Consider the following 24,115-nt stretch of genomic DNA (forward strand, 5'->3'; position numbering starts at 1 on the left):
ATCTTCACATCAATTTCGATATTCAGGTGGTCCCAGTTTCGAGCATTCATCAATATCGAAATCTTTGAAAAATCGATATATTTCGTATGATAACTAGAGCGCTTTTATAACGTTTTTTGATGTCATAATAGAGTCTGCAAACGGAGTGATTCCAACCTTTTTGTTTGAAAAATTATTTGATATTTATAAAAAATATAGCAATCGAATCAATGTCGAAACAATGTCGACTCGATGTCGATTTGAACTCTAATGAGGAAATTCACCCCACATAAAAAAAAATTATATTTATTTTGAAATTTTATTACAATTTTTTAACTAAATTTGTTTCTTAAGATGCAACCTATGATTATAAATACTTTCTCATACTTAAAAAACACACTTACCTTAATGGGATTCGAACTCGAGACCTCGGGACCTCTGGATCGTGAGCCAAAACTGTCTTACGTGGTAGACTACTTCTTAATTTGATGTAAGTGTTATATATAGTCTACATATGTGTCATAACCAGCACAAATAAATAATTTTTTAAAAATTCTTAAGAAACAAATTTAGTTTAAAAAGAGTAATAACATTTCAAATTGGATATACGAATATAATTTTTTTTTAATGTTGGGTGAATGTCAGAAACCAGTGCCGGCTCATTACAAAATAGGCCTAATTGGGCCAACGTCGCGCCGCGCAATCTAATAATGACAGTCTTGATGTGTGTATTAACCATACTCACACGACATAAAAATACCTTCTCACATGAAATTGCACGCGTATCGAAACATATTCAGAGCGCGTGCTCCGTCTCTACACGGAGAAAATTTTATGTTAAATTTTACTATGCTGCCGCACCAACTGCGGACCATCAAGACGCCCAAGTTTAAATGCTATAGTCTTGTGTAAAATTACTATGTCCATAGCATTTAATGCTACGATCATAGCATGCAATGCTATACTGCAGGTTACCCGGGCTCCGCCCCGGAGGACATATGTAATAAAACACGCAAATAGTCTCTCTCTCTCTCTCTCTCTCTCTCTCTCTCTCTCTCTCTCTCTCTTTCTCTCTACCGTATGTAGAGTCTCTCTATCGTATGTAGAGTCGGTATTATACCTGGGGGTTATTATCTCAAATACACTTTCTTGGAAAGAACAGGTATCAAAAACTGTTTCCAGAGTGAACGCCTCAGTACACCAGCTTAAGTTGTGCAAGCATCTTATGCCGCCTCTGTTACGTGCAAGGTTAATTTGCACCTTGATCTTTTGATTACTGTTGCGCAACTTTCACTGACATTACGTGGTAGACTACTTCTTAATTTGATGTAAGTGTTATATATAGTCTACATATGTGTCATAACCAGCACAAATAAATAATTTTTTAAATTATTTTAAATTATTTTTTTCTTTTTTCGAAATATACTAGTAAATCCAAGGAATATATCTAAGGATAATTCTAACGCGTGCATTCAAAGCGAATACCGTTTTAAAGAACATTAATCTGCAAAAAAATCTTTTTTTAGAAGATTCAAAGAAATGCTCCAGAGATCCGAAAACTCATTGTGAGAAAGAAGTCTCGACCGCCTTGACTCTCGATTTTGAGGAAGTAGGCAATAGGGTTATAGACGAGACCATAACCTTAGATTAATAACTATACACTAAAAAGTTATCATGACTGTTCATATGTATGCAGTCATGATAATTGGAAGGATAGCATTGGTAGCGATAAACGATGTAGCATTGTATGTTATTTTATTTTCGTACGCATGGCACGAAATTGTTCAATAAAAAAAAATTTGTTTTGAGTAAATAATTCAGTCACATAGTACCGATGGCCAATTATTTTGAATCAAATTAAAATATTGTTCAGAATGAGATACTGTTTGCTGAGAAGTAATAAATTATTTATTATATACGAGATATATAGTGATAGCAGTATTATTGACCCAAAACTCCCAAGCTCCCCGAGCTTGACGACCAATTTCAAATTTAATGTCTCCTCCGAAATATAGCCCAGTTTCTCCGCACGAGCCCCACTAGTGCGGGGGGTGCAGTTTGGAATATAAAAATTCCTGTGATCAGGTGGACTCGAACCCGGTTCCTCGGGGTTACGAGTCTGACACTTTACCATAAGACCACACTGCCACCCCCTGGGATGCCAAAAAGAATATGTAGTTATCATGACTGCACATATGTATGCAGTCATGATTATTGGCGGAACTGCATTGGTAGCGATAAACGATGTAGCATTGTATGTTATTTTATTTTCGTACGCGTGGCACAAAATTTTGTTTTTTTGATATTGCAGCTAGTAGTAGCAGTATTATTGACCCAAAACTCCCAAGCTCCCCAAGCTTGACGACCAATTTCAAGTTTAATGTCTCCTCCGAAAGATAGCCCAGTTTCTCCGCACGAGCCCCACTCGTGCGGAGGGTGCAGTTTGGAATATAAAAGTTCCTGTGATCAGGTGGACTCGAACCCGGCTCCTCGGCAGGAGTGTGAATGGATCGATTTCATTTTATAAACCGTAATTATGAGTTACCGACGAGACTAGCGCTTTACCACAAGACCACACTGCCACCCCCTGGAATGCCAAGAAGAACATTGTTATTTAATTACTTCTACTACACATGTATGCAGTTATGGTTATAGGAGGAACTGCATTGGTAACAGCAGAAATAATGTTCTTAGAGTATCCATGCCTGTGGAATGTTTAGAATCGCCAGTTGAAAAAAATAAATGTGAATAAATGTAACAGTTGACTCATCCACCAGATCGCGTCTCGTGGAAGCAAGCAATCACGAGAACGTACCGGAGTCCGGTTTAGTTCCCGTGGTGACATTGAACCGTTTGGACATCAAGACGGGAGGTTTTACCTCCGACCCAGAGTCTACCAAAGAAAAAGAGGCAGACTTTTTTTACAGGTGTGGGCAAGATACAAGTTTATACAAACATAACGAGACGGAGAAAAATGTCAAAAGAATTATTTTGAAAAGAAAAGATAAAATACAACTAAAAAAATAAAAAATAGAGAGAGAATGCGAGTTAAGCGCACATTACCTGAGGAATAAAACTACAACAAAAGAAAAAAAATTACAGATAGACATCGAAAATGTCTAATTCGACTTGACGATTTTGTAAGATTTTGTGAAAACTTCAGCAATTTTGTTCATAATAAGATTAAAAGTGGTATTCACGCGATAATGAATATTATCAAAATTTATTAATTATGAAATTTTTACAAAACAGAAAACAAGGACTATAGATAAAGTTTATTTATATTGTGAAAATTTGTTTTTCGAAAAGTCAGTTGAACGAATTAGTTTTACTAAATTACAAAAAAAGTTATCTAAAAAAAATGTTGTGATTAATACATTTATTAAACAAATACAAAATAACTCGTCGAAATATGTCTGTAAAAATTGTAAAAAATACATTACAGCAGGAGAAATACCAAAAACAGCACCAAATGCAGATTTAAGTAACTCAAATATACCAAAAGAGGTGACCAACTTGACCGCCTTAGAAGAACGAATAGTTTCACCCTATATACCGTTTATGCAAATTAAAGCATTGCAACCGTATGCAATTCAAAATTACTTATCCGTGCGGCGGTGTAAGTATTTTGTGCTGTGCAATAATTTGTGCATTAATAAATGCATTTGTGTAATAATTTAATTTGTTAATTTAATTTAATTTTTTAGTATATAAAGGTTGGAGATATCAAGATTGTGGAGGTACCTCTATAAATGGAGATGAACGTCGATTTCACCATCTGAGCTATCTCTACGCATGAAGTATAGTTTCAATCACATAACGTTTGAGATGCCTCATCTACCCATGGAAATAAGTATAGATCACATTTGAAGTACACATTTGTATGTATGTAATTTTTTAAATAATTTATCATATATAATTTTTTACAGCATGCCGATATCATTCGCGGGAAGACATATCTCTTCCAGCAACGTACTTCAATTTTATTTCCAAGGTACGTGATTTGTGTATGTGCGTAATTTTTTTTTAAATAATTTATTTTGTGTTGCAAAAAGCCGTACGATATTAAAAAGATGGCTAATTATTTACTGCATAATTGAAATTTTGAAGTATGCGTCACATATGCTTCATATTTTTTAATATTGCAGCTATAGTGGTAGCAGTATTATTGACCCAAAATTAATTTCCAAGCTCCCCGAGCTTGACGATCAATTTCAAATTTAATGTCTCCTCCGATAGATAGCCCAGTTTCTCCCCAATCAAAGTGATAATTGGAATTTTAGAAAATATTTGGTCTCAATAACTTCAGTATAGGATAATTATTGCGCTTTAACATATATTATTCTAACATATATTATTCTATCTAATATGTCCTCGCAGAATAAGTACACTGTTGGAAAATTTGTGTTAAATATAACATATATTCCATATCCAAAACAGTCCGCTCAAATTTTTGTGTCAGTTTAACATAATATGGATGTGTTAAATGATAACATCGATACTATGTTAAAATATTTTAACAGGAAGGAAATGTTATTCTGATCGTAATTTGAGGTTAATTATGTGTACAATTAACATAATTTTTATGTTAAAGTTGAGATTGTAAGATAAAATCAACATTCTTCTTCTGTAAATTTTTATTCTTACTTCTGTTATTAAGTAAAATCAACACTCTTTTTCTGTAAAATTTAACACATTTAATAAATACGTTTAAATTGTGTTACTTTAACATATTTTTTAAATTATTTTAATAATTTTACATTTTAAATTTGTAAAGTTCAATTAATATAGAAAGCACATGTTAAATCTACACACGTATGTGTTGATTATTTTACACAAAAATTTTAACAAGGACCTTTTTTAACAAAACTATACAAAATGTTTCCAACAGTGTAGATATACATATATATTGAAATAGATTGATTGGTACTTCACCATATATGATTGATATCTACATCATCTATTTTATAATAAGAATCTGTGGATTATAAGAAAAAAAATACTCTCTTATTAACGAAACTATCAATACTGACTGTTTAGAATCGAGTTATAACATCATACAGCACAGATATGAAATATTAGATGCTTTGTTATTTCGTTTTGGAAATGAATTTTCAATGAATATATTCGTTTCGGCGTGTAGCTTTCCAAACGAAGACGTACCTGGACAAAACTTGCAGCATCCCTCCGCCACGCTGAGTTGCTCGCTGGGTGGACACGGTAGTGGTGGGCATTTGGTGTCAGTGTCGAATCTCGTGCAGGTGAAGATACCGTCGTAGCATTTGCACTCGACGCACTGCTTCGATGAGACCCTTTCGCCGCGATCGTAAATTACGCCGTGCAACAAACATTGTTCTGCGAAGGCAAACATGAATGGCGAGATAAGTAACGTGAGGCACGAGACGGAAGTGGTCGACTGAACACGAAATACTCTACGTCAATTAATCAGTCAGTTGCGTGTGTGAAAGTAAAAGACGGATTCATGTAAAAGCGACATTAGACTACTCAAGAGAGTTGTCCTCTCAAATGTCAAGAATTTATACGATGTTCTAAAAATAAGAAATATATGAAATATGAATGATAAACTATATATACTGTGCGCTAAGGAAAAGACAAGAAAAAATCCTAAATGTTGTAGGATTCTTGTCAAGCTTTGAAGTTAATTACTTAGAAATCAATGGGATTTAATAAAAATATTTTCTTATTAAAAATTATCATGGATTTTGGAATGTTATAGGAAAGACGTTTGAGAATGGAAGATAAAGGGACGAAAAAGACAGGAGTATAATGTTCCACTTACTGAGACAGGTCGGGCAACATATTGTCCCTCAAGAATGACGGGATTCTTGCAGGTGAACGGAGCGCAGAGCGTCGGCCTGCACTCAATCTCGCCATGGACGCAGGAACAATGTTGACAATCCTTTACTCAGGTTGCGCCGTCCTCGTGGACGGTACCATTCACCCTACAGGACTTTTGGCACTCGCACTCCTTCATTTTGCTTATCCTGCCCTGTGCAGCGGCTAGCTGAAAGGAAGGATGTCCATGAATTATGCCAGATAAAAAAACACACATAGACATATTTAGACATATTTTATAGAATATTTTATATAATATCATATATTTATATATATTTAAATGTTTTTATATAAAATTTTTTTTACCGGAAATAGACAATATGGAGCTACGAATTCAAGTATTTAACGCACAGTATGCGATATTCGCCAGCTTCGCCAGCTTTTGAAGAAAAAAGATATTATACGTAATATCTGGTGTATTGTATACGAAGTACTGGACACAGAGATGTACTAGAACCGACTGGAAATGTTTGGAATGGATTCCGATCGAAATTCAATTATTCTCTAGATTTCTATTGTTTTTTAGGGAAAACGGAATAATTTCAATCGGAATCCATTCGGAACAATTTCATAAAAGAAGAAACTCCATTGCAACAGTTTAAAAATGCCACCAAATGTAATAAGTTACCCGCATTCACCTTGAAATTTCAGGGTGGAAAATTTTCCTCCTGAGGTGCACCCGGGTGAAGTTTCCGAACGACTTCATCTCTGTCACACTGGTACAACCTGAACGTTTCCGAACAGCATAAGTCTCGGCGGGTGCACCCGGGTGAAGTTTCCAAACGCAGACTAAGATGGACGTGCGGGGTGTGGGGCCATGACAAGAGAATCTGCCCAAATTCACAATCAGATAAATAAATTAAATCGTGGCAAATAGATTTTTGATTGCGTAATTAATATCATTTATTCATACTCGATAGTATATTTTTAACACGATAAAAATATGCCTTCTACGGGCCAGCTCAGCAAACTGCGCGTCATATGGCTTCTGCACACAGGACGCGGAAACGCTTCAACGCTTGCCGCGCGGCAAGAAGCGACGCGGTAGCAAATAAACTTTTGGTTCTTACGGAAAAGCAACACGTTGATTGGCTATCGCGTCCCTTGCTACGCGGCAAGCGTTTTCTTTTCACGGTTACTATGGTTACCACACATCATGTGTCACTTTCTCACATAAATACGAAATGAGGGGCTCGATTTATTGATCCCAAGATAACGGCGGCGAGCCGCGAGACCCAACGGTGTAGTATAAGTCTTTTCTAGCAAGTTCGAAGCACGAAGATAAGCTGATACGTAAAAGTATCACTATAATTTAAAGTATTATTTATTATTTCTTTATTTTCTAAATATATAATATGGATTTAAATATTGGAAAAGGAGCTGTTAAATTAAATTATTTAAAGAATTTAAAAAATATTTGGCTAAATGGAGATATTTTTAAAGGATGGTTAACTCCCCCATCCTACAGAGGATTTTATTTTGTGCCTAAAAAGTATTATAATGCCGGTCTTGAAACGCAATCTCAAAAGCTAAAGCCGTAATAGTACGCGTAATTAAATTGATAATTTCTTCAATAACCACGATACTAAATAACCGTCTTTTAAAAACAAACTGTAAATGATTTTATTGTGATTGACCACATTCCAGATGCTCAATATGATTATATCGAAAGCGACGCCCAGCCCGGCCAGCCCGGGAAGGAGCGTCTCTTTCACAATTCGACCATTGAGGCTGATATTTTTAAATTTGACGATAAATGTAACAGGAAACTTTATATTAGAATTATAACTCGAAATCCGAAGCAAATCGTTATACCTGGTTGCTCTTGGTCGCTCTGATACAGTCTTCTTCTCCGTGGATTTTCGGCTTCTGAAGCGTAGCGTCCGTAACGTACCGCTACTCGCACCGTAATGGAAGCAAATGGAACCGAACCTGGGAGCTGACCTGGGAGGAGACCCGCGTTTAATTTATTGATTATTCGGAACCCTCAACAATTCTTTAATATGATTGGCTCGTACACTCAGATCTAAGGGCAAAGATCAATACTATTGTTAACTGCGTTTAAACCCCTCTACTTTGGGTTTAGCCGGGTCAGCGGAAAATTCCGCTGCTCATGCGTGCCTCGCGATGCACTTTCCACACATGCGCGTGCGACTTCAATAGCTTAATGAAATATCAAGTTTGTGAAAAAAGGGGTGCTTTTAGGTCCCCTATTTAGACATTCAAGAAATATGCACAGTTAAAAAATTTAATTAAAAGTGAAAAGGAAAATAACTTAAAGAGTGAGCGTCAAGTAAAAAGCATGTACATACGCATATTTGGAAATACAGCAAAAGTTGGCTTTTCAATATGAAATATTAACATAAAAATGACAAGAGATATAAAAGGAAGAGTGTTTAAAAATAACTTTGCAGCCACATTTTTAGGCACAAAATAAAATCCTCTGTAGGATGGGGGAGTTAACCATCCTTTAGAAAATAAAGAAATAATAAATAATACTTTAAATTAGTGATACTTTTACGTATTAGCTTATTTTCGTGCTTCGAACTTGCTAGAAAAGACTTTGCGCCCATATGTTACGTAACATACTACACCGTTGGGTCTCGCGGCTCGCCGCCGTTATCTCGGGATCAATAATCGTGCCCCACATTTCGCATGTATGTGAGAAAGTGACATATGTGTGGTAACCATAGTAACCGTGCGTGAAAAGAAAACGCTTGCCGCGCAGTAAGGGGATAGCCAATCAACGTGCCGGTTTTCCGTAAGAACCAAAAGTTTATTGGCTATACCGCATCGCTTTTGGCTGTGCTTCCTCGTCCTGTGTGCAGGATGTGAAACGGTTTTTTGAAAACTTTTTCCATACTTATCATTCTGGAATTAAATTCTTATTCCAATACACTTATATATCATGTAAATGAGTATAATTAAAATCAGATGTTATATGCGGGTTTGGCTGAATCCTTTGGGTACTGCAATTCGGATCGTTAATTGATAGGATTCATAAAAAAAAATGTGTGCAGGAGCCATAAAGGCAGGGATGTGTTAATTACATGTCTAATTTGAAGGAAAAACAAAGATACATATATGATTTAACTATTAATTAGTTTACCAACAACCGGTCCTTAATATGATTGATTCTTTCCTTTAGTTCTTCGCGCAGGATCTAAGTGCACGAACCAATCATATTAAAAAATTATTGAGCGTTTACCGAGCTGCAGTTTCCGCAGCCAATGAGGCCCTGCGCACAATATTAGTACATATTAGGAACAAAAATAAATATTAAATATTAGGATATACAAATAAATATTCTCATAATAAATATTTTAAATATTAGGATATGTAAATGTGAGAATATTCCTATATTTATATCTTATATTTTATTCTTTTCCATTGTGCGTTTCGTTTAATTATTATTTCTAATTCCAATTCCTCTAATTTTTCATATTTATTCTTATTTCTAATAAGGACTCTATATATATTGTGCGCAGGGTCACGGACCGCGGGTCTCATATTCAAACGCTCGATAAAAGCTTTTGTTTGACGTCGATAAATTTTGAGAGTCGATTAGTCGATAATAGCGATCGACTTCCATGACTCACATATCTCGTAAACACTCGGAGAGAGGAACAAGATCAACACGAGACTGAAGACCAGCTGAACGTGAGCGAGCGAGAGAAGAGAGAACAGAGAAGTGGGATTTGTCAAAAGTTGCGCTGCTGGAGCTGTCGCAGTCCGATTGCCGAGTACGGATTATTCTGCGCGTATACGTGGTGAAAAACTCCGGGAAGGCGAGAACGCGAGTTTCGTCACGAGTTACAAGATGTTTCGCAGTTCGACGAATTTTGATAAATTATTAGGTAAGCTCTTCTTTGAAATCTTGTCTTCAAAATGTCGGAGCTTTCTAAAGCCGTCATTAATCGTTCGTAGATAAGGCGACGAGTCATCTGCAGTTGGAACCAGACTGGCCTACAATTATGCAAATTTGTGATCTTATACGCCAGAGCGATGTTCAGTAAGCATAATTCCTTTATGTAAAGTACACTTTCATCTTTCGCTGAATAATTGGGGTGTAGCGACACACTGTTGATTATGTCCCACATTGGAAAAGTCGTATTAGATGTATTATTATCACTATTTGTTTCTAAACTATTTGTTTTGTATATTTAGGCCAAAAATTGCACTCACCGCTATAAAGAAGAAGATGATAAACTGTAATCCTCATGTAGCACTATACGCCTTACTGGTAAGAAACATACGACGTAATTTTTTTTAAAAAGATTATATTATTAGACTTATTATATTTTTATATTTATTAATGTGTTTTTATTTAGGTACTGGAATCTTGTGTGAAAAATTGTGGGACGTTGATTCACGATGAGATAGCTACTAAACAGTATATGGAGCAATTGAAAGAATTGGTTAAAACCTCTCCGCACGAGAACGTTAGACATAAAATTTTGGAGCTAATACAAGCTTGGGCTCACGCATTTCGTCACAGTCCTAGATATAGGACAGTTCAGGTGACGAATTATTGCTATCTACAATACTTGCTACAATTTAGTTATCAGTATAAAATGTTGTCTATTTCATTCTTCTGACATTTATTTTTTTCTTTTTGCAGGACACGTTAAATATAATGAAAGCCGAAGGTTATCAATTTCCTGTTTTGAAAGAAAGCGACGCTATGTTTAGAGCAGACACTGCGCCCGCATGGGCGGATGGCGAGGTGTGCCATCGGTGTCGCGTAACTTTTGGCATGGTTCAACGGAAGCATCATTGCAGAGCATGCGGTCAAGTCTTTTGCGGCCAGTGTTCGAGTAAAGTCTCTACTTTGCCCAAATTCGGGATTGAGAAAGAAGTGCGAGTTTGCGAAGCTTGTTACGAACAAGTTAACAAGTTGGTGAAAACTCCTTATTTCATTCGTCGCGATTTACATTATTCGGATAGTTTTTTGAACGTCATAGTTTTTCAGACCATCTGCAACACAAGCCAAAGATACCGATCTTCCAGTGGAGTATCTCAAAAGCACTTTGGCTCAGCAGCAACAGGTAAGTTTTGCTGCTTATTGTACTTGTATTTTACTGAATAGTAAATATAATGACTAACATTTATATGTAAATGTCATTTAAGACACTAATTATCTTTTTTAAAATAATTTACAATTAAATGGTTCGTCAGTTTTCTTCAATTAAATGTGATCTGAAGATTATCACGTAAATATCTTTGCTATTTTAAATAATTAAAAAAAAATGCAGACTACAAAATTGTATGATTTTGAGACATGAAATGCAATGGCAATGCTTTTATTATATGTAGAGGAGATTTCAAGGGCAACTCAATTTTTTTAAATGGATTTTTCTTATATAACATGATTTCTCTAATTATTCTGTAAGATGGAACGTACTATACGTTCAAGACTGTGTATGTATATTCATTTATAATCAAATTAGTAGTTGAAAATGGCTTCTCCAGTGTCTTGCTCGCAGGTAGTTTTGTCCATTATTTAAAATAATTGTAATAATATTGCATTTATATAGTAATTCATGCATATTAATAGTAAAATGAATTACATACATATATAACATTTGTTATTAGTAGTTTATCTTGTTATAGGTTCCAGCTCGAAAAACGGAAGAAGAACTGCGAGAAGAGGAAGAATTAAATTTGGCAATAGCTCTAAGTCAGAGTGAAGCTGAACAAAAAGAAAAAGAAAAGAAACGTGCTACAAGTGTTATAAAGTCCAATCCAACTCCCATAACTAGAACAACATATTCTCCACCACCATCGCCCGTAAGTTTATCGTAGTTTCTATTGAATCTATTACATCAAATTGTTATTTATTAACAATTTATCTTGTTTTATGAATTCAGCTGAATGTTATGTGAACATAAATTATTATTATTTTAATTTCTTGTGAAGTTTCTAGTATAAAGTCTCTACAATTAGTCTAATTTTTCTCATTAGGGTCCTAGCCCGTTGCAGGTACAAGATGATGACGAGATTGAACCTGAACTTGCTAAATATCTAAATCGCAAGTATTGGGAACATAGGCAAACTGTGAACGAGGAGCATGGATCAAGAGTGGATGTGACTAGTCCATCTGCGCCTAACATAAGCAGTCCGATGCCCCAAAAACTTGTATTAATAAAACAGGAAAATGGCGAAATCGATACTCAGATGGAAGAATTTGTGGGTGGTTTAAGATCTCAGGTCGAAATTTTCGTCAACAGGATGAAAAGCAACTCTTCGCGAGGCAGATCAATTGCTAACGATAGTTCAGTTCAGACTTTATTTATGAATATAACAGCTATGCATTCCAGGTATGTTCAAAAGCAAATTATATTTTATTTCTGTGATAAATTGGATTTTTTATTTTGATCATAGAAAATAATGTTTTTTTTTTTTTTTAAATAGATTATTAAGATATATCCAAGAACAAGATGACAGTAGAGTGTATTACGAAGGCTTGCAAGATAAATTAACTCAGATGAAAGATGCTAGAGCTGCATTGGACGCGCTCCGAGATGAACATAAAGAGAAATTACGCCGAAGAGCAGAAGAAGCTGAGAGACAGCGGCAGATGCTGATGGCGCAAAAATTGGCAATCATGCGAAAGAAGAAGCAAGAATACTTACAATATCAACGCCAATTAGCTTTACGAAAGATTCAAGAACAAGAAAGGGAAATGCAAATGCGTCAAGAGCAACAGAAACAGCAATATATAATGGGTAATTTTTAATTTTGCTATTTACAATTATTATGCATTCTTTAATCTGTTTTATCTTTATTTAAAAAACCATATCTACCGTATGTTTATTCTATTTTTGCAGGAGGTTATCAAGCAGTTTCTGAGTTTATGGGACCTTCTCAAGGATCACCTGTTCGTCATGTCCACTATCCGACTGCTGGAGCTAATTACAATCCTATGTCACCCACGAATCAAGGAGTTTACATGTATGGGCAACCAGCCATGGGTCAATATCCTATGCAAGGGTATAATATGCCACCGATGAATACTTTGCCAGTGCACATGATGCCATCGCTTCCTAATCCGGAGCAACAATCAGATCCATCGATCCAAGGACAGGAGAATATAGGTCGCGTGTCTATACCAGGCCCGGGAATAGTAAGTTTGCGAACTTAAACGTCTTTGTCGATTGTTTTTATCGATAAAACCTAAGTGTGAATATTGTTCTTTCAGATGCCGCCTCAAATGCCGCCTATTCAACAGCTTCAGCCACCGAGCAATCATCAGATTGGATCTCAACAAGGTCCCGCGGTACACGTGTCGCCAGGACAAGCTCAGGCAGGCAGACATATATCACCTCAACAAGGCGCCTCACCTCAAATGCCGCAGCAGGCCCCTCCTCCGACTCAAATCGGATTACCTCCGATACCCCCAGGGCACCTGGGTCCTTCATCAGGCCCGGTAGTTGCCGGTGCCGTAGTTGGTCTACCACCGCAAATGGGATCGCAACAACCGTCTACGTTGCCTGGTCAAGGACCCTCAATATCAACGCATATTTCCAATACTGCTATTTCGTCCAATCAACCTTCGAGTGTTATTCAAGTGCCTGCTGGAGCTAACAGCGGACCTGTTCCTGCAACAGGTCAAACTTTACCTGGCCCCCAAACGTCCGGTGTACCAACGATGCAAGGAATGGCCCAAATTCCTGGCGCGCAGTCAATGCCATTTCAACCTGCTCCTCCAGTCCCGACTACAACCAACGAAACTTCGCGAGCTGCAGAAGATACAAAACCTAGAACGGCAGAGCTAATTTCTTTCGATTGAATAAATTGAATATTGTATGTAATACATTTAAAGTAACAGAAAAAAATGTTTTACTTTTTCTTCTAATTAGAACATTGTAAAGTTAAGACAGTTATAACAGTTGCTTATTTTACCGAATAAAATTCTGGCAATGAAGCCATATAATTTTACGTTTGTTGATTATTGACATAATACTAAACTGTTTTTAAGAAATATATTAGAACAGATCGAAATACGAACATGTATTTAATGGAATATTATATTAACAGGGTAGAGAAAAGATATGAATCCGGTTAGTTTTATATACACTTGTGCAATTTACGATATCAAACAAAACTGTTTCTTGCTATATTGTTCTTTAAAAAAAATATGTTTATAATAAACATATATCTATGCATGTACAGGATATCCTTCAACATATGAAATAAATACACAATTTCTAATACAACAATTTGGTTAGTGTATATTTTTATATTCAACTCTTAAGTATTAAGTCTTGTGTTTTACAGTCATTCGCAAAAGATTTTCAAGAATTTATTTTAGATATGAATATAAATGATCAATGCCGCCTGAAGTTGTTTATGTCCTTTATTTTTTAAATTATAGAAAAACTATAACCTCCTTAAAACAGGAATATATACACGTGAAATAATTACGAGAATTTTTGCGCGATTCTTTACCGTTAAAGAGATATTTATATCAAGTAGCGCGAATAAACTTTATTTAAAATTAAAACATGAGGTGCCTGTATAGATAACGACAGCCCCAATAATTTTTAACACAAAGAAAAGTGTAACAATGATTTAACAATATTATTTAATAACTTCCACCTCCTCATTTTTTCCTGCGTTAGTCATAGATAAGATCCTTCATTGAAAAAATTAATTGCTATTACCAACACATATTGGATAAAAATATCATGAAAATTATTTCTACTAGTTATAAGATAAAACGTTCCCACTAAAATTTTTTTAAATTAGTCAAGCAGACTCTTTTTGCTAACTCAAAAGTATGGCATGTACATACATTCTCATCCGTTCTTTAAAATTTTTAAAAGATACGCTTAGTTTGAATTGCTAGTCCGCCGAGTTAACTGTAACTGTACTGTTTTAATCACACAGTTTCCACTTGACCCTTTCTACGTGGCTTTGATTCTTGTCCCTGCGGAGACGTGAACGATGTTTCTTCAGAGTGTTTCCTACTAATCACAGACGAAGACTCGCTGCTATTCGAACAAGCACCTTGGCTGTCCCTCCTTTCTGGACACACGTGTACCACGTTCAGTCCATTGGACGTGAGAGAAGCTTTCCGAATACGCATGTCCTCTAGGGGGATCTCCTCGCTCCGCGGCCTTGGCATCTTGGGTGAACCGTCTCTAGATCGTAAACCGTTTTCATGAATCCTCTCGTTCGAACTGGCATCATCGCGTTTGGAACTCGACGATGCCACCGGCCTAACATTCTCCCTACGCATTTGTGCCGCGAACCCAGGAACTTTGTTTACCGTGAACATCGGCCTCGCTTGATCCCTTGGTCTCTGACCACGTCCGACTATACCTAGGGAAAAAAAAATTAAATCAATCATTTACAAAGATTCTGCTGACTGATTTTTAGCTTTGAACTTACGTTCATGTCGTAAACTACGCAAGGCATAATTCGGTGGTGTTGAACAATGAGGCATACTTGTCGGAATATCCAACAATCTTGCAATCTGGTTCATCTTCTTTTGTCTTGCTTTTATTCGTCCCTTTGTCAACCTAAATTATTATTTGACCGAGATTTCATTAAGTAAAATAATAAATACGACTTTGCGTAAAGTTTGCTACGGAACCAACCTTTGTTTGGCGGCCATACATCGAATATGATCATCGAAAATAAATTTAGCCGATAGTAACGGTATACGATTGCCCGTACTGCTGCTTAACGGCTTGTAAATTGTCAGATATAAACATCTTGAATCATCCTTGTCTCCGGTAACATCAATGTCTTGTAAAAAACCAACTAACTTTGCAACACCCCATCCAAGTTTACTGATATCAGGTTCCACGAGAATCAATTGCACAACGTCAATGACTAAGAAACGGCGAATTTTCTGGCCGTCTTTCCACACGACAGTGCATGCAATCAAATCACTGTTATCTGTAGATAAAATTATAAATAACAAATCTTGCGTTTATCTAATTTTACTTATAATCACAATTAATAAATAAATGAAAAAAATTGCATATTAAATATCACAATATATTAACTTTATCGTTTTTTAAATAGTTAACTATATGTGTAAGAGAGAGAGAAATAACTTTTACTTAGATCAAGAACGTTGTTGACTTGTACGCAATTAGCCGGATTAGTCAGTGGTAATTGAGTTTCCGCTTCCATATTGAGTGTCAGAGATAGTTCTCTTATCAAGAAGAAAACTCTTATTGCACGACGTGCCCTTTCCACCTGCACAATCATTCACGATTTTATTCTCTCATCATAAATTTGTTATTTCTCTTATATATCTACCTAAAAGTATGTTTTTTTTTTCTATTTCTACCTACCTCACCACACGGCAGCCTTTTGCTAAATTCAATTCCAGTCATAGGTGTGCCTGTAGGAGGCAACAAAATATTGCTATCCATCATTAACCATTCGACATTTAATGGTCGTTTTTGAATTTCGCTATATTCGTCCTCAAACATGTCCAAAAAAATATCTTCACTCTAAGTAAAATTAATATATTATTAACATAAATATATTTAAGATAAAAAGCAAAGAAAATTTGCGCAAGCGCATCTTACAATTGGTCTAATTTTAATAATTCACCTTGTAAAAGTTTTTTAGCAGAGACGTGCTTTGTTCTTTCGCTGCTTCAATAACTGCTAGATGCGATTCTCGTAATAGGCATTGTCCTTCGGATACCGTCAGTTGTGTTAATAGCTTGATAGTTAACTCCAATGTAATGAGCCTCACTTTGGAATCTAACAAAGAATTGATAATTCTTTACTAAACGTGGAAACTTTATGCGTGGTAGATGTAAACGTTAAATTCACATATATTACAATGAAAAATATTGATATAACTCACTTGTTTGACAACTCAAAGTTATAATATGAATCAACCTCTCCATGAGTAATTCATTATAAGAATTTTTCGTCGACATGTCATTATGGAATGGAGACAGGATTATATTCAGAATTTTACGACTTATACCCTGGTAAATAATAGAATCAACTTATTATTATGTAAAATATTTAGAAATAAGACAGATGAGAAAACTTATAATGGTTACCTGATTATTGGCTAATGCATATAATAGGCAAAGCGCGAATAATGCAGCATAATCATTTTCTGTGCATAATAAAGAATTGGTTATTGTTTCTAGAAATGGTTTTTTTGTCAAGGATTCGAATAAGTCATTTTGACTTTGATGAGGCATCAAAGGGCTCTCCAACGCCAAGCGTTGCTCTTTCTCCTCATCCGTCACATTCAAGTGCTTAATTTCCTCTAAGTCCTCTTCGCTCGGAATACTTGTATTTGGTGGTGTACTCATAAGAACGGGAGTATTTACAGAAGTTGAAGCATCGTCAAACGATGTGCTTGGGTGATTGATATCTTGCGTATCGTTAATTGTACTTTTATCTTCTTTTATATTTCTTGTACTGTTTTCTTGATCGTAAGATTCTTCGGGTGTTGAGCGCATTTCATTTAAAGTCTCCAAAGATTTTTTCAACGTTTCTTTCGGCGGTGAAAGAATAATAGACCTATTCGAGGCTATATCCCCAAATTTTTCCAGAACCTCATTCGTTCCAATTTGAATCGTCTCTAAATCGGACATGAGCATCACGGCTGCTAACGTATGTACAAGAGGTCCGTGCGATATTATCAAAAAGACTTGAGAAAGTAGAAAAAGCGCTACCACAACACTGACGTGTTTTCTCTCATCCTAAAAATTCAACTTATATAATTATTCCTATAATGAAGGAGATAAAAATTCGATCCTTACCTGAGTTTGGCACAAAGCGTTTTTGTATTTCATCAGAGAATAGACATACAACGGGACTAACAGTTTATTTAATAAATGTTCCGATAGAACTTTGTTCAAGTCCGGTATGTTTAAACATAATATGTCGTTTAGATAATGCAGATGATCCAAATGTTCCGCAACCAAATCCGACAATCTATTTTGACTCTGGTGACTAGAAGGAACATTTTATTAATAACAGAAAAAGAGGCGTTTTAATATCGAGACACTTACTCGGCATCGTTCCGGACACAAGTGTCTAATTCTATAATGTGATCCCCGATAAACCACACGAGATTACTGAAATATGGCGCGGCTGTGCGATCTCTTATGAAGGCTAGCATAGATGCATCTTCGACGCGATACACATTTAGCGTCAGAGTTCTCACGGCTATGCGCACCATACCTTCCGAATGATTGAAAAATTTGATTGCTTCTGTGTACAGTGGAAAATCATTGGTATGCTAATGACAGAAAGAAACCTATTACAATCTGGTCAAAGGCAGTGAATTTTAGTGGATAATACTAATACAGGCATATCCGTATGCATCTTATTATACCTATATTTCTTTAGCAATTATTCACACGATCAACAAACTCAAGCTAAATTAAAGCACAGAATATCATTATGCGTGTACCTCGTTTACCTCATTATAGAAGAAATGAATAGTATGTGCGTTTAATTTCAGACTCAACGTCTTCAGGAAACTGATGTAATACGCCATTACTTCTTCATCGCTAAAGTCAAATTTGTGCACTATTATACTGTTCACATGATTGTTACTCAGTAGATAATCTGAAAACACAAGATTTCAACAAATTGATCACTTGGAAGTTGCTTAATATAAAAGAAAAAAGCTTTTACAAAACTCACATAAGGATGTTTCATTGCGTATGTTCTCGAACAAAATATTTAACGTTTGAAGCAACTGAACGCACACGTAGCTCCCACATTTCTGCTTCATAATACGCAGGAAAAACGAAAGCATGTTTTTCTCCAGAAAAAAGCTGTAAATATATAATATATATTTATATCCTATTATGCTTCTATATTTTGTCAAGGTATTAGCTTGGATTTTAGAACGATATCATCAATAAAGATTCAGAGATGGCAATGAGAGAGAGATGGCATTGTTATTGTATCTACTAACTCGAATACACTACTATCATTTTGATCGCCCCATATGAGAATCTCAGCTATCGAACGTAGAGTTTCGACCAGCAAACCTCTGTTGTTCTCAGACACGGTCTGATTCTTCGACAAGACATTGTACAGGTACCTGAATGCAAACACAAACAAACGCATTTGTAAGTATAGCTTTTTAGCGACGCTACAGCGAGCAGCACATTGGCTGACCGTCCACGACGTACTTAAGGTGCTCCGGGGAATGCGGGTTCTTGGGCTTCCAAAGCCCGCCGCCGAACCAGCTCCGACTGCGAAACATTTTCAGCTATCTCGAACGGACGTGCCCGCATTCGCGTTCCATCCAAGCTCTACCTCCTCCTGCGTTGAGCAAGCGTCTCCTTCTCACGCGACAATCGTAGAGACATACCGTTCTGTCGAGCTCGTGCCCACCGTACAAACTAGTAGCGTGAACGGCATAAATGTCTTAGATCACGAAGGATTTTATATTTTACATCGCCATCCAGGTTAAGACTTCGAGTCTACCACAAACGAGTGAAACGAGTCGTTTACTGCCTCGTTAATGCGCACGTTAAGCGTCCGTTCATCGTCTTTGGCCTGATGACACGTTAATCTCGCTCCTTCGGCCGAGCCATTGATCGTTGAATTTTACACGACGCAAAACAGAATCCAGCTTGATTCGACCTGCATTTAAGACGGAGATCACGATTGACGACTGATGAATTACGAACGTCTGAATTTGGATTAGGTTAGGGTTAAAGGTTAGGTTAGGTTAATATCTGGTCACCATAAACTTTACATAGATAGGCTAGTCCATTTCTATCAATGTAGATCTCGATTTAACTTAAATTTTTTTTTAACTTTTTGTATGTATAGCACGTGTATTTTTTTCTATAAACAGCTTCAGGCAGATTGCTGATAATGAAAGTGCTGGAGCTGTACAGTGGCATTGGAGGGATGCATTATGCGCTCCGTGGTAAATTCTCACGCAATCTTACATTATGAACCTTTATCTCTATAAACATTAAAATCAATCAACCTGGTGGATGTTAACTTGTCTTCGTTATGCACGTTGTATCGTTTCAGAGAGTGGAATTGCGGCAAAAGTCGTCGCAGCAATCGACATAAATCCCGTTGCGAACGACGTGTATCATCACAATTTTCCAGAAACTGCTCTCATGAACAGAAACATACAATCTATTAACGCACAGGAATTGACCAAGTTGGATGCAGACGTTATACTCATGAGCCCTCCGTGTCAGCCTTTTACCAGATTAGGACTGAAGAAGGATGCGCTTGATAACAGAACTTGTTCCTTGCTGCACATTTTGAACCTGATACCAGAATTAAAAAACTTGAAATATATCTTGCTTGAGAATGTCAAAGGTTTCGAGATGTCTGAAATGAGGAACAAACTAGTAAACTGCATAGAAAATTGTGGGTATACCTACAGAGAGTTAATATTAAGCCCGTGTCAATTTGGTATACCAAACACTAGACACAGATATTATTTACTGGCGAAGAGGATTAATCTGAAGTTCTGTTTCAAACAATCCTCGGTTGAAAGTAGTTTGCCACCTGAATTGTTCGAGTTACTGCCAAAAAGTGAGCACTCGGTATTGGCAGAGAAGAAAGGCAAGATTAATCCGAGATCTGGTAGATTGTGTTACACGTTAGACAATATTTTGGAAAATACTGAAGAATCGAGATATTCGCTACCTTCTAAATTGTTACAAAAGAGAGCATGGGTGCTGGATATACGAACGTCCGAGAGCAGCGGTTCCTGTTGCTTCACGAAAGGATACGGGCATTATGCGGAGGGTACGGGATCTGTGTATTGCCCGTTTACGGACGAAACAATCAGATCGAAGTATAACGAAGCTGGCAGTCGGGAGAACGATTCGGATACGCAATTGCGGATCTTGTCGGATTTGAAACTCAGGTTTTTTTCACCGAAAGAAGTGTGCCGATTAATGTGTTTCCCAGAAGATTTCCGTTTCCCAAAGCATATCACGGATAGACAAAAATACCGACTACTAGGAAATTCAATAAATATTCACGTGGTTAGCAGATTAATACATTTATTATGTACTGAAAATGAAGATGCATGAAAAATCAATGGAACTGCCATATTCTCCACCCATTGTCCCATAGCTCGATGCTCTCTTACAATATTTCCTATATATTCTTACATGCTAAATCAGAGAACTATTTTATATAGTATTGTGGTAGTAGGTACGATATTTGTATAATTTAAAATACCTAGAGGATAATTTGAATTCTAAGTTATATGTACAAAATAAAGTCTTTTCTACAACTCTACAAAGTAGAAGGAGAATTTGTAGAACACAATTGCAACGTTAAAACATTCACCAAACCATCCTATTGTCAATATATATAAATATATGTATAGCTAATCGGTATATCTCCGAACTTTTTTACATGTTTTCCAGATCAGGTGGAATAATGATCTTCTTTTCCTGGGCAAATTTTTTCAGCGCTTGGTACTTTGAATGCCAGGATTCTATCTCTTCCCTCATACGATTGTTGTCCTCCTGCATATTTTCCATGTCGCGATACTCCTGGGTCTTCTCAGACTCCAATTCGTCCTTCTGCTCGATGCGCTTTATGCGACAGCTGGCTGCATAGCCCCTGTTCTTCAGGGTGCGTCTCCGTTGCTTCATACGTACGATCTCCTCTCGGGACAGCCCGCGTAGCTTCAACTGCCTGTTCAAGTCCCGCACCGATATCGTAACGAGCTCGTCGTCGCTAATGTCTAGACATGGGCCAGGTGAGAGCGGATCCTGTATCAACGGGTAGTACAAGATACTTGATGAAAACTCGACATTCTTGTGGTGGACATTGTATGGAATTTATGCGCCTCGTTTTTGCTCATTTGACAAAATTATGCAACATTCAAGTTAAACAATGGAAATTTATACGTATGACTTGTCAATTTTGCCTCTTCAAACGCTCGCATTTGTAAAGGTATCGAGAAAGAGGAGACGCTCACACAGGTACGCGATACGCTACGTAAACATACCATTTTGATCGATCTCTTTCCATCCATAGCTATCCCCGAGCCGGTGGTTTTTCACGCCCGAGAACGGAATAGTCTCGAAAACGCCCGGATTCCCCTGTCTTTTGCGTTTTCCCGATAAATATGCTTAGTCATTCTCGCAGACCTGAAAGACCGATCTCGCCGAGTTCTCCCCGCACTGTTGGTACAGTTCTAAAAACATCAATCCCGTATGTATGCAATTAGCCTATATTCGGCACAAAACGTCGCCTACAGCTTTTATTTTGTTCTTTGTCGAATTCTTGAAATTTCAATCATGTTGCATATCCAGCTATTAACTTTTTAAACGTATGGATTATCGGTTGTAAATATATGTATTCAGACATGGTTAGAGTACCATGGAATACATGAGATGCAGAGAACAAGGCGGCAAACCTGATTGGTTACTCCATGTTGTTGATACAGTTCCTGATATATCGAGTAAAACGTGATTGGTTAAAGTTACAATAATAGATATATATACATACGTTTCATGTACTGACTACTAAAAATCTATAGCATACTGGCATACGTAACGTGAACTATAAATTTTTAGTACTGTTAATACATTTTGAAATACACCTAATATATGCTTATAATTTTTACTTTTTACTATTTTACGTCAAAATAAAATAAAATAAAGGACAAAGCATCTCGTAAATTATTGCCAATTTCTTTTTATGTTCTTATTATTTAATAACTAATATTTTTATATGCAGATTTTTATAATTAGAACATTATTTTAAAAAGATTATATAATTTTATTTAAAAAATGGCTATGAGCTTTATGTGACTTTGAAAAATCAATTTTTTTTCGAAAATTGATTTAACGATTATTTGTCTCTCTTTAGACCATAAAACTTTATTGTTTTAAATATTTTTGTCGGGCTTAGTTTTCGAAATACTCAAGGTATTTTGTTGTAGACACACTAGCTCTGTACACAATTTATACTGCACATTTTTAATACTCCAACTTTTGATGATCTATATAATTCATGTCAGATTATTAACACTTAAAAATTATTAAAAATTTTTGGATATAAATTTCGCTGATACAGTTCTACTTATAATTTCTTATGTCATATATTCTGATGAATGTGTGTATTATTTCTATAATAATAAAATAATTAAGGACTCTCAATAATAATAAGAACATAAAAAGAAATTGGCAATAAGAGAGTCGATCGACGCGGTTATTAGTGCGTAATGTCAAAAGACAGATATATTTGCATATTACAAATTTCCGGACGTTTCGGCTCTTCTTCGAGCCATCATCAACGGTATAACAATAAACCATTCTCCATCATAACCATTGAGCCTTTGCGCGGATTAGGGGGTCGGAAAACCATGAGAACTAAATGATTGCTATCAGATAGTCCGGAGAACGGAAGATGGTCAACAATAATATAAAATTACATTAAAGATTAAAGTGCCTATGACATATTATTGTCACGATAGATCGCACGACACTGTTATAGCATCTGATAACAATCATTTAGTTCTCATGATTTTCCGACCTCCTAATCCGAAGGCTCATGATTATGATGGAGAATAGTATATTGTTGTACCGTTGATGAGCCGAAACGTCCGGTAATATGCAAATATATCTGTCTTTTGACATTACGCACTAATAATAACCGCGTCGACTCTCATATTGCCAACTTCTTTTTATGTTTATACTACAAAATTACAAATGGAATATCTATTATATAGTTATTCGGATTATAGATCATATAGTCAGTCTTTAACGCTAAATATAATTATTTAATTTTGAATTTTATTTTTATTTATTTTGTATTGAATGTTGCATAGTCCTGCAATATTATGACGACCTGACAATCGAATAATTTATAGATTTGATATTAGATATGAGCGAAAAGTTAGAGAAAATAAAAAAGAATCACAATGCATATATATGCGTATATTAACTAGCAAAAAATTAACGAAGCTTATGGGCCAAAGCACATATGACAGTCGTAGTCGTGGACGTAAGTAACGCACAAGCTTTGGCGTATCTTGATTTGTCAGGTCGAGGACTACGACCGTCGTATATCGCTACGCCATGTTATGTGCTTTGGCCCTATGTTAGAATTGCATAAATATACTATATCGCCAAAATATTTTACAGATAAGTTATAAATATGATAGTGTATAATATGTAAATAAATAATACAAAATTCGTGATATTAATTATTAGAATCTCTTCGTTACAAAGTAAATTGAACCTATCATTTATTTCGTACCACTGACAAGAGATAAGTTTAATAATTTAATGTTTTGTGATCTCTCTCTCTCTCTCTCT

General features: G+C 36.1%; 4 protein-coding genes and 1 long non-coding RNA gene across 8 annotated transcripts; 2 read left to right on the forward strand and 3 right to left on the reverse strand.

The window, feature by feature from the left end:
• Nucleotides 1–4,819: 4,819 nt before the first annotated feature.
• On the reverse strand, nt 4,820–7,811 carry LOC112468560. Of its 2 annotated transcripts, XR_003042418.1 has the most exons (5): nt 7,651–7,811; nt 6,474–6,665; nt 5,780–6,004; nt 5,143–5,334; nt 4,820–4,957 (listed from the first exon to the last, which is right to left on the reverse strand). It is a non-coding gene; the product is annotated as an uncharacterized LOC112468560 (long non-coding RNA). The 2 variants fall into 2 exon arrangements; XR_003042417.1 differs by having other exon boundaries at nt 4,820–5,334; nt 7,651–7,808.
• A 1,844-nt stretch (nt 7,812–9,655) lies between these two features.
• On the forward strand, nt 9,656–14,047 carry LOC112468557 (hepatocyte growth factor-regulated tyrosine kinase substrate-like). Its single transcript, XM_025037783.1, is given in 12 exon segments — nt 9,656–9,692; nt 9,763–9,847; nt 10,003–10,078; nt 10,167–10,355; nt 10,457–10,731; nt 10,808–10,883; nt 11,449–11,625; nt 11,800–12,155; nt 12,250–12,563; nt 12,666–12,961; nt 13,037–13,501; nt 13,503–14,047. Coding segments are annotated over 12 exon segments (2,457 nt in total). The 3' UTR covers nt 13,614–14,047.
• Nucleotides 14,048–14,176: 129 nt separating this feature from the next.
• On the reverse strand, nt 14,177–19,486 carry LOC112468556 (protein CLEC16A homolog). Of its 3 annotated transcripts, XM_025037782.1 has the most exons (15): nt 18,983–19,486; nt 18,763–18,891; nt 18,486–18,619; nt 18,250–18,407; nt 17,846–18,075; nt 17,594–17,786; nt 16,880–17,533; nt 16,675–16,801; nt 16,414–16,568; nt 16,149–16,310; nt 15,912–16,050; nt 15,441–15,744; nt 15,232–15,362; nt 15,110–15,162; nt 14,732–14,981 (listed from the first exon to the last, which is right to left on the reverse strand). In XM_025037782.1, exons 1-15 carry the CDS (start codon nt 19,054–19,056, stop codon nt 14,832–14,834), a joined length of 2,793 nt encoding a protein of 930 aa, XP_024893550.1. In that variant the 5' UTR covers nt 19,057–19,486; the 3' UTR covers nt 14,732–14,831. The 3 variants fall into 3 exon arrangements, with proteins under 3 accessions (XP_024893548.1, XP_024893549.1, XP_024893550.1); XM_025037780.1 differs by having other exon boundaries at nt 14,177–15,162; XM_025037781.1 differs by having other exon boundaries at nt 14,720–15,162; nt 18,259–18,407.
• Nucleotides 19,428–20,893, forward strand: LOC112468558 (tRNA (cytosine(38)-C(5))-methyltransferase-like). The gene is made up of 3 exons (XM_025037784.1): nt 19,428–19,516; nt 19,657–19,731; nt 19,842–20,893. Exons 2-3 carry the CDS (start codon nt 19,677–19,679, stop codon nt 20,864–20,866), a joined length of 1,080 nt encoding a protein of 359 aa, XP_024893552.1. The 5' UTR covers nt 19,428–19,516; nt 19,657–19,676; the 3' UTR covers nt 20,867–20,893.
• LOC112468559 (transcription factor MafG-like) lies at nt 20,820–22,154 on the reverse strand. Its single transcript, XM_025037785.1, has 2 exons — nt 21,799–22,154; nt 20,820–21,559 (listed from the first exon to the last, which is right to left on the reverse strand). The coding sequence occupies exons 1-2, from the start codon at nt 21,823–21,825 to the stop codon at nt 21,194–21,196; spliced, it is 393 nt and encodes a 130-aa protein (XP_024893553.1). The 5' UTR covers nt 21,826–22,154; the 3' UTR covers nt 20,820–21,193.
• Nucleotides 22,155–24,115: the final 1,961 nt, after the last annotated feature.

The sequence above is a fragment of the Temnothorax curvispinosus genome, unplaced genomic scaffold (assembly GCF_003070985.1).
Source record: "Temnothorax curvispinosus isolate PA1 unplaced genomic scaffold, ASM307098v1 QBEX01018625.1, whole genome shotgun sequence".
NCBI lineage: Eukaryota > Metazoa > Arthropoda > Insecta > Hymenoptera > Formicidae > Temnothorax > Temnothorax curvispinosus.

Bases quoted from the DNA above. Each gene is read 5' to 3' on its own strand.
- LOC112468556 (XM_025037780.1), bottom strand. From the start codon at position 19,056: ATGTTTCGCAGTCGGAGCTGGTTCGGCGGCGGGCTTTGGAAGCCCAAG. The intron at 18,620-18,762 runs GTTAGTAGATAC...ATATATTTACAG, and splicing joins AATGATAGTAGTGTATTCGA to CTTTTTTCTGGAGAAAAACA. The intron at 15,363-15,440 runs GTTGGTTCCGTA...ATAATAATTTAG, and splicing joins TGTATGGCCGCCAAACAAAG to GTTGACAAAGGGACGAATAA.
- LOC112468558 (XM_025037784.1), top strand. From the start codon at position 19,677: ATGAAAGTGCTGGAGCTGTACAGTGGCATTGGAGGGATGCATTATGCG. The intron at 19,732-19,841 runs GTAAATTCTCAC...GTATCGTTTCAG, and splicing joins GATGCATTATGCGCTCCGTG to AGAGTGGAATTGCGGCAAAA.
- LOC112468559 (XM_025037785.1), bottom strand. From the start codon at position 21,825: ATGGATGGAAAGAGATCGATCAAAATG. The intron at 21,560-21,798 runs GTATGTTTACGT...CCGTTGATACAG, and splicing joins GAAAGAGATCGATCAAAATG to GATCCGCTCTCACCTGGCCC.